The 18,999-nt window shown below is 46.1% G+C and overlaps 1 protein-coding gene and 1 long non-coding RNA gene across 14 annotated transcripts in view; both read right to left on the bottom strand.

Moving 5' to 3' along the window:
• BPTF (bromodomain PHD finger transcription factor) overlaps positions 1–10,004 on the bottom strand; it is a 150,737-nt gene extending 140,733 nt beyond the window's left edge. For 6 of the 12 annotated variants that reach the window (XM_035026243.1, XM_035026246.1, XM_035026237.1 and 3 more), the window contains exon 1: positions 9,321–10,002. In XM_035026243.1, the coding sequence (XP_034882134.1) occupies positions 9,321–9,954 (634 nt within the window). In that variant the 5' untranslated portion in view covers positions 9,955–10,002. Of the gene's footprint in view, positions 1–9,320 lie in introns of all 12 variants that reach the window. The other 6 variants (XM_035026235.1, XM_035026238.1, XM_035026239.1 and 3 more) reach the window with 3 other exon arrangements.
• A 2,113-nt stretch (positions 10,005–12,117) lies between these two features.
• LOC118024358 overlaps positions 12,118–18,999 on the bottom strand; it is a 43,777-nt gene continuing 36,895 nt past the window's right edge. The window contains exons 1-3 of one of the 2 annotated variants that reach the window (XR_004683096.1): positions 15,300–15,779; positions 14,203–14,491; positions 12,118–12,656 (exon numbers count right to left, since the gene is read on the bottom strand). This is a non-coding gene — a long non-coding RNA (uncharacterized LOC118024358). Of the gene's footprint in view, positions 12,657–13,635; positions 14,492–15,299; positions 15,780–18,999 lie in introns of those variants that run through there. The other variant, XR_004683095.1, reaches the window with a different exon arrangement.

Raw genomic sequence — 18,999 nt, 5'->3', positions numbered from 1 at the left:
AAATCTTTTAGAAAAATAAAAAATAAAAATAAATTTTAAAAAATATTTATTTATTTATTTGAGAGAGAGAACCCCCAAGCAGACTCCCCAGTGAGCATGGAGCCGGATGTGGGGCTCGATCCCAGGACCCTGAGATCATGACCTGAGCCGAAACCAAGGGCCAGACGCTCAACCAACTGAGCCACCCAGGCACCCCTAGTTGTACCTTTTTAAAAATACATAGGTAAAAACATGTTATAGGAAATGGTATAAAAACATCCCCAGGAGTTATCGTTGGTTGGTGAAATTACAGATTTTCATTTTCATCTTTGTGTTATGAGTATTTTCCCAAAAGAGTAAATCTGCACTATTTTTATAATTTTTCATTGCAATTCTTAAAAACAACTTGAAAACAGATGAGCTTTCCAGGGAAGGAGGGAGACAGCGAGAGGGCCATGCATAGGCAGGTTTAAAAACCTGGAAAACTGGTGTTGAAGAAACAGGAAGAGAAAGACAGCACAAACTACCAAGAGTTAAGTGTGTCACAACTGCTTTCTCTACTCTATAATTGACCACGGTGAATAACTGAAGTAAATACATTATTTACCATAGTTCTGGAATAAGTCAGATAGTAGCTAAACTAAATTTTTTAAATGGGTAAATATTTAATATTTCTTTTAAAGGAGGAAAATAAAGCTCTGTTTTAATGCATATTTTTACTTAAATATGGTCCTCAAAATATGTTTATACCTTATGAGTCAAATGACATCCTTTTTTTTTTTTTGAAGACTCCATCCCCAGCGTGGAACCCAATGCGGGGCTTGAACTCAAGACTGAGACCAAGACCTGAGCTGAAAACAAGAGTAGAACACTTAACCAACTGAGCCATGCCGGTGCCCCTAAATAACATTTTCTCACTATACTCAAAGTAAGGTCCTTATATATTTGAAGAGTCTCCATCTTCAGGGGAGATTCCCCTGGGAATCCTGGGATCAAGGGTCCTGGGATCGAGCCCCGCATCAGGCTCCTTGCTCAGCGGGGAGCCTGCTTCACCCTCTCCCTCTGCCTTCCACTCCCCCTGCTTGTGCTCTCCCTTCTCTGTCAAATAAATAAAATCTTAAAAAGAAGAAGAAGAATCCCCATCTTCAGTTTAGGAGCAAATCGACAGGTAATAATAGCTAATATTTGTTGAATCTTTACCACGTGCCAGGCACTGTTCTAGGCATTTCATGTATATTAACCATTTAACCCTCATGACACCTTGATATCTCCATTTTACAAATGAGGAAAGTGAGACACCAAGTGTTAAGCAAACGGCCCATCATCACAGAGCCCAGATTCAAACTCACGACGTCTGGTCCAGATTCTCCACTTTAAATCTCTGTGCTACATGCTATCCATCTAGATCCTTGACATACACAAAAGATTCCTCAGATTCTCATACATCACGATAGCCTACAACTCTGCAGTGGGCTCACACATGCAGGTGCCTCCGATACCTGCCCCAAGTCCCCACTCTGACAGCATGGAAACCAATGGCATGACTCCACCTACACTAGTCCTTCTCTGACAAATCCTCTGGAATAAAGTCTCCAAACTGACCTAAGGCAATTCAAAAATTAGAGATAACTGGGAAGACTTACAACCCAGCTCTCATTCATCCTAAGAAAACCGCTGTTGTTGTTGTTTTAAAGATTTTATTTATTTCAGAGAGAGAGAGACAGAGGTAGCGACAGAGACAGCAAAAACAGGAAGGAGAGGGAGAAGCAGGCTCCCCACTGACCAAGGAGCCCGACACGGGGCTCAATCCCAGGACCCTGGGATCAATGACCTCAGCCGAAGGCAGATGCTTAACCGACTGAGCCACCCAGGTGCCCTGAGAAACTGTTTTAAAACTACTGTTAACAAAATGTCCTAATAAAATGATTTTATTAAAAATGTAGTGGGGGTGACAGGGAACCTGTATTTGTGGGGCGCCTGGCTGACTCAGTCAGAAGAGCATGTGACTCTTGGTCGCAGGGTTGTAAGTTCAAGCCCCACGCTGGGTGTAGAGATTACTTAAATAAGTAACTTTAAAAACAATAATAATAAAATAAAACTGTACTCGTAGTGATCCAGGAATTCCACTCCACCTATGAGAAATGAAAACACATTTCCAGCCAAAAACCTATACACAAATGTTGACAGTAGCATTATTCATAATAGCCAAAAACTAGGAACAGTTCAAATATCCGTCAACTGATGAATGGGTAAGCAAAATGTGGCATATCCATATAATGGAATATTATTCAAATATAGTACTGATATATGCTACCATATGCATGAGCCTTGAAAACACGCTAAGCGAAAGCAGCCACATACTGTATGATTCCATTTACATAAAATGTCCAGAAGAGACAAACCAACAGATAATAAAAGTAGTGGTTGCCAAGGAATGGCAAAAGGGGAAGGAGAGAACAAGAAGTGATTGCTATGGGTATGGGGGGTGGGGGTGTGATTAAAAAATGGTATGAAATTAGGGAGTGGTGACGGTTGCACTTAAAAACCAATGAATTATACACTTTAAAAAAGGGTGCATTTTATGGTATGTATATCTCAATAAAGTTATTTTTCTTTTTTTTTTAAAAGATTTTACGGGGCGCCTGGGTGGCTCAGTCATTAAGTGTCTGCCTTTGGCTCAGGTCATGATCCCAGTGTGCTGGGATCGAGCCCCAGTCGGGCTCCCTGCTCAGTGGGGAGTCTGCTTCTCCCTCTCCCTCTGCCACTCCCCCTGCTTGTGCTCTCACTCTCTCTCTAATAAATAAATAAAATCTTAAAAAAAAAAAAAAAAAGGCATTCAAAGAGAAAAAAGACCAAGAAGGGAGGAATCTATTCAATGCAAAGAGGGCATCTGCTAGGATTGGCTCCTGTCCATGTCACCCAGATTATCAGTCCCCCCACCACAACCACCACCTTCTCATCCCCTACGTGCCCCCTCCAAGGATCTGCAGTCACAGGGAGGACACAGGGTACGGAGGAGGAAAGGAGAATCTAACAGAAGAAATCAGAGTTCCTGGCCTCAACATCCCCAGTGCTGCTGTGCATACACATTTCAATACATAGCTCCATTCCCAAATATACACCAGAAAAGAAGATGAACATGAAATGTACACAAGACTATTCATTAATGCATACCTCAGACGTACCTCTTTACCACTCAGAGATCATTTGCCCAACGTTTTATTTTTATTTTTTAAGATTTTATTTATTTGGGCGCCTGGGTGGCTCAGTTGGTTAAGCGACTGCCTTCGGCTCAGGTCATGATCCTGGAGTCCCAGGATCGAGTCCCGCATCGGGCTCCCTGCTCGGCAGGGAGTCTGCTTCTCCCTCTGACCCTCCTCCCTCTCATGCTCTCTGTCTCTCATTCTCTCTGTCTCAAATAAATAAATAAAAAAAATCTTTAAAAAAAAGATTTTATTTATTTATTTGACAGAGAGAGACACAGTGAGAGAGGGAACACAAGCAGGGGGAGTGGGAGAGGGAGAAGCAGGCTTCCCGCTGAGCAGGGAACCCGATGCAGGGCTCGATCCCAGGACCCTGGGATCACGATCCGAGCCGAAGGCAGACGCTCAACGACGGAGCCACCCAGGCGCCCCTTGCCCAACTTTTTAATAACTCTTCGGGGCCCTCACTTTCTTTCATGTTTAACCTCTTCAGAGACAGATACCTGAAAACAGATCTCACTCATTTCCCTTAAAATCCTGAATTCCTATCGCCACTCAAAGCACTACCATTCCTACAGAGGCACATGTGATGCATTCTTCTCTCCATCTACACTTCTGGTGCTGTCGAGGCCTGGGGAACCTGAAGTACCTCCTGAATTGATCTGCCCTTCAGTGCTTCAAAACCCATCCAGATCCTGCCTAGCTAGCTCATCTTCCAATCCATCCTGCAGAACAGAAGCTATGCTAAACTTGCTAACATCCCACTGAAATCATATTCCACTTGTTCCCCGATCTTCCGACTGATCACCAATATCCACAAATGAAATAGATTTGAAATAGATGGGGGGAGGGGTCTTCAGAAACCCCTCCTCCAGTAATCCTCTCAGTATGGGGGGAATGAGCTGGCTGCAACGGTAGCTTACAGTATCTCCGTGATTTGATTTGGTTTTGTTTCATACTCCTGCATGCTGCTGATGGGAATACTGCATATCCCCTGGGTGTTCCAAGACTGAAAAATGAGGATCACTGATCTAGCCCAATATTTACCCTACAGATGAAAGGGGGAAAGTTATAGCCTGGTTCTCTAGATACTGCCCAGCAACAGACCTTTATAGCTTCTTTCTTTTACTCACATACTCAGGCTCTTGCTAAACCAGGATACTTAAGACTGCCCACACTTTAAAATCAGTGCCTTAGGGGCACCTGACTGGAGGCCAGGTTGGTGGGGCATGCGACTCTTGATCTCAGGGTTGTGGGTTCGAGCTCCGCGCTGGGTGTAGAGATTACTCAAAAAATAAAATCTTAAAAATCAGTGCCAGGGCGCCTGGGTGGCTCAGTCGTTAAGCGTCTGCCTTCGGTTCAGGTCATGATCCCAGGGCCCTGGGATCGTGCCCCGTATCGGGCTCCCTGCTCCGCGGGAAGCCTGCTTCTCCCTCTCCCACTCCCCCTACTTGTGTTCCCTCTCTCGCTGTCTCTCTCTGTCAAATAAATAAATAAAATCTTTAAGAAAAAAAAAAAATCAGTGTCTCAGTTCATGCTGCTCCCTCCCTTGATCTACCCATCCTCACCTTGCACATGCCCATCCAAGAAGCATATACCCACACCAACTCCCCCAAATAGGGTATAAACTTGTCCTTCTCTAAATCTCTACTGCACTTTGTCCTTCACTTGTAGCAATCCAGAATTACACAAATACCAAAAAGACATTTGGTTGACACTGGTGGAAATAAATACTACCAAACCAGTAACAAATTCTGCTTCAGATAAATCTACAGTTCATTCATGGTATCTATGCCACTGTTCTCTGTCATAATCCCTGGAGGACATAAATCACTAACTCTCCCAGGAAAACATCAGGGCTTTGGCTTTCTGAAGTCATCAAAGGTTCCAAATCTCAAAATTCCAGCTAAGTATAATACCTCAGAAGTCCCACACAAGTTAAATGCACAAACCATCCAGTTTCAAGTATGATTTAATTTTTTTTATTTAGCAATGCTTGATTTCAAGGTGCTGTCAGAACACCTAACACCTATTCAAAACAGATTTTCTATGCGATCTTTCTCAATGCGTTGACAATATATGTGATAAAACCGGGGTGCCTGGATGGCTCAGTCGGTTAAGTGTCCGACTCTTGCTTTTGGCTCAGGTCATGATCTCAGGGTCCTGGGATCCAGCCCCGTGTCGGGCTCCAAGCTCAGTGTGGAAAGAATCTGCTTGAGATTCTTTCCCTCTCCCTCTGCCTCTGCCCCTTCCCCAGTTCACACATGCGCGTGCACGCTCTCCCTCAAATAAATAAATTAATAAAACCTAAAAAATATGTCATAAGGGGCACCTGGGTGTCTCAGAAAGTTAAGCATCTGCCTTCGGCTTAGGTCATGATCTCAGGGTCCTGGGATCAAGCCCTAGTCCGGCTCTCTGCTCAGCAGGGAGTCTGCTTCTCCCTCTCCCTCAAAGCTCGCGCTCTCTCCCTCTCAAATAAATAAAATCTTTTAAAAAAATATGTCATAAAACCTATAGGCTGAAATAACTCTAAATAATAAAAATAAATTTTATTTTATTTATTTTATAAATAAAAATAAATAAAACTTGGCCTTGGGCACCTGGGTGGCTCAGTCGTTAAGTGTCTGCCTTCGGCTCAGGTTATAATCCCAGGGCCCTGGGATCGAGCCCCGCATCGGGCTCCCTGCTCAGCGGGAAGCCTGCTTCTCCCTCTCCCACACCCCCTGCTTGTGTTCCCTCTCTCGCTGTCTCTGTCAAATAAATAAATAAAATCTTTTAAAAAATAAATAAATAAAATAAAATAAAATAAAATTTGGCCTTTTTCAGCCAAATGCCTCTAAGCTGAAACAAACCTAGATGATTTCAATTTTGAATTAATAAATTGTCATTTCTATTGTATTCATTTCTATTTGTCATGTGAATATCTTACACACCCATTTAAAATTTTTCTCCATAAAAGGAAAACATTTAATCTCCAATGAAAATACCTTTTAAAATCTATGATTTTATGGGTGCCTGGGTGGCTCAGTCAGAGGAGTGTGTGACTCCTGATCTCAGGGTCATGAGTTTGAGCCCCACAATGAGTGTAAATATTACTAAAAAAATAAATCTTAAAAAAAACCTATAATTTTAGAAAAGTAAGCTCATAATATCAACCAACATCTCTGCATCAGGAACAGTCATATAACCTACAAACCACTCAACAGATGAATGAACTAATGAATAATTTCTTATGCTAGCAATTTAATATGTTAGTACTTAAGCCAATGGTAGTACTGCCTACAAAAATTAATCGAATTGTTCTAAATTCCCAATAAAGTATAATCCTTTTTTAGCCTTGACAGTACAGGATTCAAATCCACCAATATTTCCTTCTGTGCTCTTAGGATATCAGTCCCAGAACGTTTTTTCTCCCCAGGCATATACACATGTACACATTTACCTGAGAGCCTTCTCCCTAGCCTTTATTGTCTGGAAATACGGACAATAAAACCAATGAAACTGGTGCTTAGCCTCAACAACTCACTGTCATGCACTGTTACTCATTCTAGCCAAGTGGACATATTCTCAAAGTTTAGAACACAAAATGCATGATCTCTTTCACCATAATCTTGAGGAATAGTGTGTCTCAAAAAGTAAAACATCCAACAAGTTAACACCACATCCAATAAAGAAAGGAAAATGCCTGGCAAGTAATACGAAAGAGCAGCTTAAAACACACTAACTGCTACTAAAAACACTCACTGGTCAAACGATCAAAATCTAATTAGACCAATTTTTAGTTTCCCAAATCCAAAATATTTAGGAGCTAGGACACCCACTGCAGAATTATCAAAACTTCATCTACTACAAGCTCTCACCTAACTAACAATCATTTACCCAACCAATCTTTGTTGAGCAGCTGCTATGTGCGAGACACTGTACTAGGAACTGCAGGAGATAAAAGATTAACATAAGGATATATAATCCTTAATTTCTTATAAAGATAAGACAAGTAGGGGCGCCTGGGTGGCTCAGTTGGTTAAGCGACTGCTTTCGGCTCAGGTCATGATCCTGGAGTCCCTGGATCGAGTCCCGCATCGGGCTCCCTGCTCGGCAGGGGGTCTGCCTCTCCCTCTGACCCTCCCCCCTCTCATGTGCTCTCTCTCTCTCTCATTCTCTCTGTCTCAAATAAATAAATAAAATCTTTAAAAAAAAATAAAAATAAAAATAAAGATAAGACAAGTATACACAAAGTAGTCTACAAATATCATTAATAAAAACAAAATGTCATGGAAGTACATAAATATACAAGTATTTTTTTATAAAAAAGGAAACCTAAACACAAATTTTAATTTAACTCATCATATACACAGCTATCAATCCTAAGTATTATTTGCTAGTCCCTCAAAGAGGTTAAAGTTAGCTGAACTGCCCTGCCAAAATGCCTCAGCTCTGTCTAGCCGGAAAAAACATCCTCAGATAGTGTAATTCAGTCTCTATGGGTCTTTGAATTCTGGGTAGAAAGAACCACGTAGGATTTCTTAAGGTAAAAACTATTACTATAAAAGATCTTAAGTTGGCTAAAGAATGAAAAGTGGCGCGCAGTTCCTTCTACACACAAGACATAAATACTTGACACTTGATTCATTCCCTTCACTCTCCTGCCAACGTCCCCTCCTGCCCCTGACTGGGCAAAGGCAGGCAGATATTGTCAGGCAAAAGAAAATTACCTTTTGCATTTGCTGTTAGGACAACCTAAATGAGTCTTCGTCTGGCTTCATACTCATGCTCCTCCATAAGTAGTTAAGTATTTATAAAAAATGGAAACATCTCAATTTAACCCCTTCTATTACCCTAGTCTCTATTAAAAACAAGTGACACATTAATTACTTTTTTAAGATCCTATTTCCTCATAAACTTCACTCTGTAAATGCTCTTAAAACTGGAATCTAATTTTGTTAATCCACATTAACAAAAATATAAAGGAAAAATCTTGTAGGCTATTGCTACAAGTTACTTTCCCCCCCCCCAATTTAGTAATCTGCAACTACGTATTTAATACAAAGCAGCAATTGTGTGTTTAAAAAAAAAAAAAAAAATTCATCTCAGCACCAGCCTAGAGAATCTTTCTGCGAGAAAATAGGAGAAAAGTCACCCTGGAGAAATTCATTAGAGATCCAGAGAAGACTTTTATCCTTAGAAATAGAATCAAGAAAAAAAGTGTTTCTGTAATAAATCCCCATGTACTTCTGCCTTGTGACTAAGAAGCTGGTCCAAAAGTTCACCTTCAGCAATTACGTCTGCGTGATCAACTATACATCTTCTGCAACAGGTGACGCGAAACTGCATTTCTCAGGCGAAGCAAAGGGATCGAATTAGTTAAGACGCATGTTGCTGCAGGTTCTTACTTTTGGGGGGGGGGTGGATTTTACGAAAATGATTTGGAATCGAATGAATTGCCAAATTTGTTTTGGTTTTGTTTGACTTTCTACTCTGCTTTTTAATCAGCCATTTACCAGCAACTGTTGCACGAGCCCATTAGCACTCAAGAATAAAAACAAACACGCAGGACCAGATAAGGCTCCCCTACCAACCCAACCGATCCATTTCCTTAACACAATTTTAAAACCACACTGCTGGGGTGTGAAGAGAAGGATGTTTTTGCGTGTGTTTGTGTGCCACAATCTGTCTAAATCCTCAATCCCCTTTTAAGGAACAGATATATAATAAAAATCTAAAAGAAACCAAATTAGAAATGCAAAGACGTTTGCAAAACAAGAGGCTTCTTTCATTCCAAAAACCAAACCAAAACAAGGGGAGAAAAATGAATGCAATGGATATGTGTGTGCCAAAGTTTCAATCCTGCCCGGTGGAGACACTACACTGGCACAAATTTTGAAGAGGAAAAAGAGGGGGTTGGGGGGAGAGAAAGAGAGCGAGTGTGTGGCCTGCAAACTGCAACAATGCAATCTCCATTTTGAACAATGCGCCTCTTTCCTCTTGTAAATCTAGTTTTTTGCCACTTGATGTGCCGTCGCGTTTCCCCTCCGTCTGGGGGGGGAGGTGGGGGTGGGGGGAGACCAGAGAGGGAGTGAGCAAGGGGGGAGGGCAGAGGAGGTGGGGAAGGAGTCTGCAGCAACTGGGCTGGGTGGGTACCTGGAGTGCTGCTATAGGTGCTATGGCTCCTGAAGCTGCTTTCCGTGCAGTAACTGGCGTCGTCGTCGTCGTCTTCCATCTCCTCCGGATAATCGGAATCATCGTCGTCCTCCTCCATCTCATCCTCCTCGTCGTCCTCGGAATCTTGGGTCTCCTCGGCGTCGCCGTCCTCCTCCTCCTCCTCCTCCTCGGAGACCATGTCCTCCTCCTCCTCCTCCTCCTCCTCGCTCTCGTGGTCATCGTACACCACTTTGTTGACGGCCCTCCGGGCCGGGGTGGTCCGGGCCAGGTGGCCGCCGCCGCCCCCGCCCCCCGTCCTGCCGCCCCCGCCTCCTCGCCCCCCCCGGCCCGGGGCGCTGGTGCTGGGGGGGGCCGGCGGCGGCGGCGGCGGCGGCGGCGGCGGCTTCCTCCGGCTACTGCTGCCCCCCCTGGGCGAGCTCAGCCGCGTCTTGGGCGCCACCTCAGCCTGGGCGGCGGCCCACCTGCCCCGGCTGCTGCCGCGGTGCCGCGAGCGGAGCCCCCCGATGGGTCCGGACGTGGGCGGAGGCGGCGGCGGCGGCGGCGGGGCCGGGGTGCAGCGCTCCGCAGCGGGAGCCGCGGGCTGCTTGGGCGGCCTGCCCCGCCGGCCCCTCATGTCGGAGCCGAGGCGGGGGGGAGAAGGAAAGCGGAGGGGGGAGGGGCGGGCGGAGGGGCGGCGGTGGGGGGCGCCGGGGCCGGGTGGGGAGGCCCGCGGGGCCGGGCGGGAGGGGCCCGGCCGGCGGAAGCGGGTGGAGGGAGAAGGCTCAATCCGAATTGCTGGGGCCCCACTCCGGATCGCCTTCAGCCGCCATCTTGTTTCTTCCCTCTCGCTCGGTGACTGGGGGAACCGACAGCGGCCGCAGGCCCGGAGCGCGGTCACGTGAGCTGCGCCGCCGACGAGCCCGGGACGGAGCGAGGCCGCGCGGCGGCCGCTAGGGGGAGCGCGGGAGCGCCGGGTCGGGGGCGGGGAGCCCGGGGCGCCTCCGCGCGGCGCGGCTCCACCGCGGACGCAGGCGGCGCGGGGGGGAGAGAGGGGCGCTCAGCTCGCGGAGGGCTGCGGGCCACAGGCCTGAGGAGCCAGTTGCTTCCGCGGAGCCCCCGCTGAAGCCCGGACTCGGCAGGTCCTCCCTCCCGCGTCTCCTCTTCCCCGGCGCGGAGAGGAGGGCAGGCGCGGCTCCATACTCGCCTCCCCCCGCCCCGCCCCCTTGGGGGAAACTGATGCTGAAAGAGCCGGAGGATGTCGCGGAGCGGGGGACCGCCTGCACCAGCGCGGGACGGAAATTAACTGGGGCCGGGGAGACGAGCTCCCAGAAATGTGAAACTCCGAAGGCTCGGTTCTAGAGAGTCCTAAAATTGATCCCTATGACAACTGTTCAGGGGCTGTGCCAGGAACCACACCCTGGGCTGCCAGACCCCAAGGGAAAGTCACTCCGAGACTCATTGGATAAAATCCCCATCCGAAAAGCCTCAGATAAACTCCAGCACGCACCTACATTCCAGTCCTCCTCCACCTTTCCCAGTGTCCCAGCTACTAACTCTCGACCACCTCAGCAAGAACTTTCCCAGTTTCTCGTAAGCAGTAGAAAGGTTGACTTCCTAAAACCTACTTCGGAATGTTGTATGTTTGTGTTATCTTATGAGGAAATCATTCTACTTCTTTACCTGACAAGTCACCAGGTCTCAGTTGAGCCCAGGGAACGACGAATCGTGATGGTGAAATGTCAGGCACCGCCAGACCAAATGAGGTATTCAACTCACAGGGGTCAAGGTCAGCTCGACATTCGAGAAAGGTTTTATAAGCATATTAATATTTATCGAATATGTGACAACCAAAAATTGATTTAAAGAAAGACAGTAAGCAGGATTCTGTCCACCAAGTGGCTTATTACAATCTAAGAAGGATAGAACACAAGTGAAATGTAAATGAAAATACAAGCATTAATTGCCAAGTAAACTCAGTATAATCCGATTGCATCAAGAGTGGCAAATTTACATGCCTTCAAGGACCATTTAAGTGAAGAAAGTAAATAAAGTGGGCAAGGCCAAGGCTGACAAGTGGAAGGGCCTGCGTTTTGCTTAGGGAGGGCAGCCGTGGGAATATGGGTGTAAAATAGCCAGATCTTCAAATTCTTCAAGAGAAGGTGGAAATGTGCATTGCACATGAAATCTCTTGGTTTTTATATGGCAACCGCATCGATTTAAAAAAACAAACAGGGCGCCTGGGTGGCTCGGTTAAGTGACTGCCTTCGGCTCAGGTCATGATCCTGGAGTCCCGGGATCGAGTCCCGCATTGGGCTCCCTGCTCAGCCGGGAGTCTGCTTCTCCCTCTGACCCTCCTCCCTCTCATGCTCTCTGTCTCTCATTCTCTCTCTCAAATAAATAAATAAAATCTTAAAAAAAAAACAAAAACACTTCAGATTGCTCCAAATAAATGCAGTTCAGGTACATCCCAGAATCTACAAGTTTGCAACCTGTATCCTGCACTATGTATAGCACAGTATTCTGGGGCACCTGGTTGGCTCAGTTGGAGCAAGCGACTCCTGATCTCTGGGTTGTGAGTTCAAGCCCCATGTTGGGTATAGAGATTACTTAAAAATAAAATTTTTACAGAAAAAAAATAAAATCCTTTTAAAAAAAATTTTTTAGAAATAAAAGCACAGGGCGCCTGGGTGGCTCAGTCGGTTAAGCGTCTGCCCTCAGCTCAGGTCATGATCCCAGGGTGCTGGGATCAAGTCCTCTATTGGGCTCTCTGCTCAGCGGGGAGCCTGCTTCTCCCTCTCCTCCCCACTCATGCTCTCTGCCACTGTCTCTGTCTCCCTCAAATAAATAAACTCTTTAAAAAAATAAAAGCATAGAGTTCTATATACCATAGGGAATACAAAGATACTGGTGACAGCCTCTAGAGTTTGGAAGCTAGTAGTGGAGGAAGACATTTTATTAAAAAAAAAAAAAATAGATGGCACAAAGAGAGGTGTTTGTATGTAAGCTCTATGTCCAATGTGGGGCTTGAACTCACAACCCTGAGATGAAGAGTCCCATGCTCTACCATCTGAGGAGCCAGGCAGCCAAGAGAGAGATTTTTGTATTACTAGGAGTTTTTAGTTGCAAGCAACAGAAACTGACTCTGGCTCATTTAAACAGAAAAGGAATTCAAGAGAAAAATACAGACACCTCCAGAATTGCTGGGTCTGAGTATAAATGGAATCCAAGCTCTCAAGGTGTTGTCTTCCAGCTGGTTCAGTAGCTGTCTTCCATGGATCATTCCACTATAAAGCCAGCTGCTTCCAGTTGCTGGGGTCCACAATAGGGCTAGTGAATCTGATAGGAAGCACAGCCAGTTTCTTTACTCCTTTCACTGTAAAGTTAGCTCCTTAGTCGGATGCTGTTATGCATCCAATGTTTGCATACCCACAAACTTGATATGTTTGAAACCCTGCCTCCCAATGTGATATCAGGAGATGGAGCCTTGGGAGGTAATTAGGATTAGATCGGGTCATGAGGGTGAAGCTCTCAGGAATAGGATTAGTGCCCTTATAAAGTAATGAGAGAGCTTGCTTCCCCTTTCTGCTCCCCACCATGTGAGGATATAAAGAGAAGCCAAAAGCCTCCAACCCAGAAGAGGTCTCTCACCAGAACCTAACATGCTGGCACCCTGATGTCAGACCTCCAGATTCCAGAACTATGAGAAATAAATTTCTGTTATTTAAAAGCCACCCAGGCTATAGTAATTTGTTCTAACAGCCCAAACTGATGAAGACAGGTGCCATGATGTATGTATAAGATACTGTGATGGCAAGGGACGCCTGGGTGGCTCAGTCGGCTAAGTGTGTGACTTGGGCTCAGGTCATGATCTTGGGGTCCTGAGATTGAGCCCCATGTCAGGCTCTGCACTCAGCGTGGAGTCTGCGTCTCCCTCTGCCTCTGCCCCTCCCCCCGCTCATCCTCTCTTTCTGTCTCAAATAAATAAATCTTAAAAAAAAAAAAAGATACTCTGATGGTGAATAAGGTCTTCATTAAACCCATGTAGGAGGATGGTGATGGTAAAAGCATCACTGCATCACTGATGGAAAAAGCAAATACAAATTCGGGCGTCTGGGTGGCTCAGATGGTTGGGCATCTGCCTTCGGCTCAGGTCATGATCTCCAGGTCCTGGGATCGAATCCTACATCAAGCTCCCAGCTCAGCGGGGAGTCTGCTTCTCCCTCTCCCTCTGCCTCTGGCCCTGCTTGTGCTTTCTCTCTCTCTCTCTCCCTCTCTCTCAGATGAATGAATAAAATCTTTAAAAAAAAAAAAAAGCAAATCCAAATTCACTATAAACCTCTTTCCAAAGAGATTGACTCACTGCACCCACCATGGTAGAAAGAATCCATTATAATGATTCCTTCAAAAATGGGCACCCAGCAATAGCAATAGCCAGCTCAGCCTCTCCTTGGAGAAGCTCATGCTGAGCTTATGATCCCAATTTAAACAGGCACTGGCTTGACTAAGGAAGGAGCTTGACCTACATCCACAAGGTAGGGCTTCTTGTCCTGTAATTTAAAGCTTCTTTTGCAGAGGGGGCATTTTGATAAGTATTCGTATAGGACACAAATAGTCTTATTTTCTCGGTCTGCTCTGAGAGGTTCATCTATGTCCTCTCTCCCAAACCTTGGCTCCAATCTAAGTCCCTGACCACTTGGCCCATGAACTGGTAATAGAGTCTTTCTCGGGGCACAGAGAACCATAAGAATACAACTCAAAACTCTGCCCACTGGGAGATTTCCTTTTGCCATTGTCCTTACAAGACCATTTGCAAGTGCAACTGTAACAGCCACTCCCAGGTGATACCATTTGTAAAACAAGCTCAAATGTCCTCCTTAGTCACCTGGTCATGGGAGCTTTCCATAAGGCTGTGGCTGTGAATGGAGGGAAGGATGGTAGTGAAATGTGAGGAAACATCCTGGGAGTTGCATGGTTGTGTCTTCTCCAAGAAACGCTCAGGCCTGCTCTTGTATATTCCATGTCCTCTTGAGGAACAGGGCACGACTGGGCACTTTATGGCCAAGTGAGACAGATATTCAGTTACGATAAGCCACATAGGTCACGTGGTCACTGGTACTCCGTGGCCAGACTGCCAATCTTGCCAGGGCCCAGGAGAAATTTCAGAACAGTTTCTAAAAAGGAGAACAGTTGTCAGCCAAAGAGAGCAAAGCTTTGCTCCAAAACCATAAGCACAACATAGGGATGCTCTTTTGGGGACTTGCTACAGGCTCTGCACAGCATCCCAGCATGTGGCAGTGCAGAGAGCCCCAGCAGACCCCCTGGGTCATGAGGACCACTTAGCAGCTAAAGAACCTTCTCCAGCTCCGTGCTGTTGCTCAATGTTAGCAAGCTTTCGGGTCATCTGGAAAACGCAGTAAAGCAGCATATATACAAATGTGGTATATATTTGCATATATGTAGTCTTGTAAATTTAAGAGAGCTGCCAAGTATCCGGCACTGTTGGAAGAAAGCACCACACCCCACAGTCAAATTTCTCACACCCATTATATATTCTATGGCTACAGCCATTCACTCTTCTAAAGACTTGCCTTTAATTGTAGGTGACACATCACTGATTGAATTATTTTGCCACTGGTTGCTGTGGGGATTTTAAATCTCAAACCTCAATATTCCGTGCATTTTCTCTACCATCCACCTCAAAAGACTATACAGTCACAGACCACCTTCACCCCATTTCCCTGAGAGTCTATAGCCTACAGCCAGCCTGGTTCCAATTTCTTAATCAGTTGGGTTCTTGGTTGTAAGCAACAGAAACCAACACTGCCTGCTTTAAGCTCCCGGAATCTTTGGGAGTGCCGAAAAACCAGCCTCTGATTCCGCAGCCAGAAAGCGCTACAAAATCAGGCTCCTAAACCGGGGAAGACAGCACGGCTGTTACTGCCTGGCATGGGGCCCAGCCTGTCCTGGTAACACACCAACCCTAGGCGCTGGGCACTGCTCCATAGCCCGGCTAGCTTCCAGTTCCAAGGCTGAGGTGTCCATGCCTGAATGCAGAGTCCAGCCGCCGGGGAAGCCAGGGTGGGAGAACCTGGGTTTCACTCCTGTCATGGGGAGGGTTCCTGGGAAGGGACAGAGATTGAGTGAGATATGACACACAGAGAAAGAAGTCAATGTGAGTTGACTTGGACTTGAGTGACTCGAGAGTGATGGATCACAGACCCGCAGTGATGACTCAGAAAGTCAGCCCAGGAGCTGGTTTAAGAAGAAAGTGATTAGTTCTGTGACCTTAGCTCACTCAACCCTGATTGAGCCCCAGGTTCCTCACAAATAAATGAAGGGGGCTGGGTTAGATCTGCACTTTCCAACACTTTTAAAATTATAGCATCTAATGGAAACTAGAGGATAGGGGCGCGTGGGTGGCTCAGTCAGTTAATTGTCCGACTCTTGATTTTGGCTCAGGTCATGATCTCAAGTCATGAGAGATCCAGCCATGTCAGGCTCCTTGCTGGGTGTGGAATCTGCTTAGGATTCTCTCTCTCCCTCTGCCCCTCCCCTCACCACTCGCGGGCATGTACACACTCTCTCTCTCTCTAAAAAAAAAAAAGACTTTACTGACTCTAAGATTGAAGAAAAAAAAATTACCATGATTAAAAAAGAAAGAAAGAAAAAGAAAAGAAGGGCGCCTGGGTGGCTCAGTCAGTTAAGCATCCACCTTCAGCTCAGGTCATGGTCCCAGGGTCCCGGGATCGAGTTCCGCATCGGGCTTCCTGCTCAGCAGGGAGCCTGCTTCTCCCTCTACCTCTCCTGCTCCCCCTGTTTGTGCTCTTGCTCTCTCTGTCAAGTAAATAAATAAAATCTTTTAAATAAAGATTTAGAGAAAGATTTAAATAAAGAGAGAGAGAGCACAAGCAGGGGGAGCGGCAGGCAGAGGGAGAAGGAGAAGCAGGCTTCCTGCTGAGCAGGGAGCCCGATGCGGGACTCGATCCCGGGACCCTGGGACCATGACCTGAGCCGAAGGCAGATGCTTAACTGACTGAGCCACCCAGGTGCCCCTAAATAAAAATTTTTTTAGAAGTTTTTATTTATTTATTGAGAGAGAGATAGCAAGAGATAGAGCACAAGTCGGGGGAGAGGGAGAAGCAGGCTCCCCACAGAGCAGGGAGTCCGATGCAGGGCTCCATCCCAGGACCCTGGGATCATGACCTGAGCCGAAGGCAGCCACTTAACCAATTGAGCCACCCAGGTGCCCCAGCTCTTTTTTATTAAATGAGAATCTTGAACCTGAATCCCGGTACCTAACTTTATATTCTCAGCTTTGTGTTTTAAATAGCTCATGCAATTCCTGATCCAGACTCTTTAGCAGTGATCCCTTTAAATGACAAGAAACTATTTGCAGCACTAGGTGATTAAAAAAAAAAAGAAATTGAAAGGACTTTTATAACCACTGGAACATTTACAACAGTAGAAATTATATTTAAGTTATATTTAAAGCTCTTCCTTTTCTTTCATTGACAAATGTGCTTATAAAATTTCTTGTGGATTTTAGATCCAATCAAACATTTTCATAGCTAGTAATTCAAAATAATGATGAGGCTCTAATTTGCAGAACACACAGGCATTATTAGAATGGTCACCTCAAAGCTTGGACATGACTTGTGGTACACCAATCACAGACAAAATTTTCCGATATAAAAGTATGCAAAGACAGAGTTTCTGAGCGGCCTGCACCAGAACCCCCACCCCTGTCCAAACACACACGCGCTCACTCATACCTCCCTCTCCACTGGATTGCTTCTCATGATCCTTAGGCACCTGGAACACAAACCCCACCAGCATCTCTACACAGGCAGTGACATGCCCTGCATCTGAGTATCAGTGATGGCCTTCCGCTCACTATCAGACCTCATTCTCTTAGGGCCATCAGAGGATGAGGCCGTAGTGGACAGAGGTAAAAGGTCCAGAGGCCCCAGGCACTCTGAGGGCTGGGAGGATGACCATCTGCCCCTGCCCAGATCTCATTCGCTATGCACTAGTGTGTGCCATAGCCCCCTGGTTTGGCAGGTCTGGATTAGGGCATCCCGATGGTTCCTCCCAATGCTAAAGTCTATGATTATGATCCTGCCATGTTTCATCTTAGGCTAGGCTAAATTTGGCTTGTTGGTGGGGAAACGAAGCAAAAATGTCCAGGAGACAGTTTGAAATGTCGACTGAAGCTCTGGAGAAATTGATGCTAGAGGAATAATTTGAGAACCAGCCTCTTTGAGATGAAAGTGGCGGCCATGTAGATAAATTAAACTGTCATGGAAGAGGGGCACCTGGGTGGCGCAGTCGGTTAAGCGGCCGGCTCTTGGCTTTGGCTCAGGTTATTATCTCAGGGTCCTGGGATCCAGCCCCGAGTCAGGCTCCACACTCGGCATGCAGTTTGCTTTGGGATTCTCACTCTCCCTCTGCCCCTCCCCCAGCTCACTTGTGCTCTCTCTCTCTCTAAAATAAACAAATAAACCTTAAAAAGAAAAAAAGAAAACTTGTCATGGAAGAGAGTGCAGAGAGAAAAGAGGACCTCATACAAAACTTGGGGCATCACTTACATTTCAGGACCTGGAAGAAAAGGAAGGGAAGTCTAGAAAATGATCAGACAGTACAAATCCTGGATCTGGGGTAAGACACAGGCAAATGGAAACCAAGGACTGATGGTGGGAACTGTGTCCCAAAGCTGCAAACCTCAAACCCTACTTTTCTTCCTATCTCTTTAGCCACTCCCCTCATTTCTTTCATGGACTTGTGTCCCTCTACCTATTGGCTCAGATGTCATGATTTTCAAGCTTTTGTCCTACTTAAAAATCTCCTGGATCCTCTAGTCACTCCCATGACTTCAGTTACCACCATGAGTTCGTGTTCCCCAGACCAGCGTCTCTTGTCCAGACCTGCGCTCTGATCACTTGTTTCTCAAGCAGTGTTTTGATTAGTTGTCTCACTTCCCTGGGACCAGGGAGTCCCCCGAATCCAAGCCTGAATATTCTGCTCACCCCATCCTCTGTTCAATCCCTCAGTCTTTATTTTGGGAGGAACACAGCCTGACTCCAGCTGAGAAAACAAACCCCATTTGCAGACCTAAAGACTTTGCTACTTTCAAAGTCCCCTGCAGTGAGAGAGGGTGGCCAATTTATCCCAGCTTGCTAAGGACTTTCCCAGTTTGGGCACTAAAAGGCTGGCATCCCAGGAAACGTCTCAGGTCCAGGCAAACCTGGTGGTTGGTCACCCTATGGGGAGGTGCCCTTTGTGAGGTTGGCAAGGGCAGAGGCCTGGAAAAAGAGTAGCTATGCTTATCAAGTACCTACATTTTGAATACTGGGGTGGTGGGACGGGGAGCAAATACATTCTAGCTACTCCCTAGGGCCCCTAGGGCCTTTGCAGAGGTCTGCAGGAGCAGGTGGGGGCACTGAGGCAGAGAAATTTGAGTACAAGGTGAATGTAGCCTCATTTAAACCCACAGGCTGGAGAGGCCCAGGGACTTTGGGGATGTATTTACATAGCCAAGATGACACCATATATACCATTTTGTCCAGTGAATTGTATCTAGGACTCTACAATACATTCTCACAATTTAATGGTTGCAGAATGTTCCATCAAAAGGATTTTGCTTGCTTCAAAATTTTTCCTATTATAAACAGCACTTCAC

Source organism: Mirounga leonina, unplaced genomic scaffold (genome assembly GCF_011800145.1).
Source record: "Mirounga leonina isolate KUSES-001 unplaced genomic scaffold, KU_Mleo_1.0 Mir_197, whole genome shotgun sequence".
Taxonomy (NCBI): domain Eukaryota; kingdom Metazoa; phylum Chordata; class Mammalia; order Carnivora; family Phocidae; genus Mirounga; species Mirounga leonina.
Note: the sequence above shows the minus strand (reverse complement) of the source record. Positions and strands in the feature narration are given on the sequence as shown.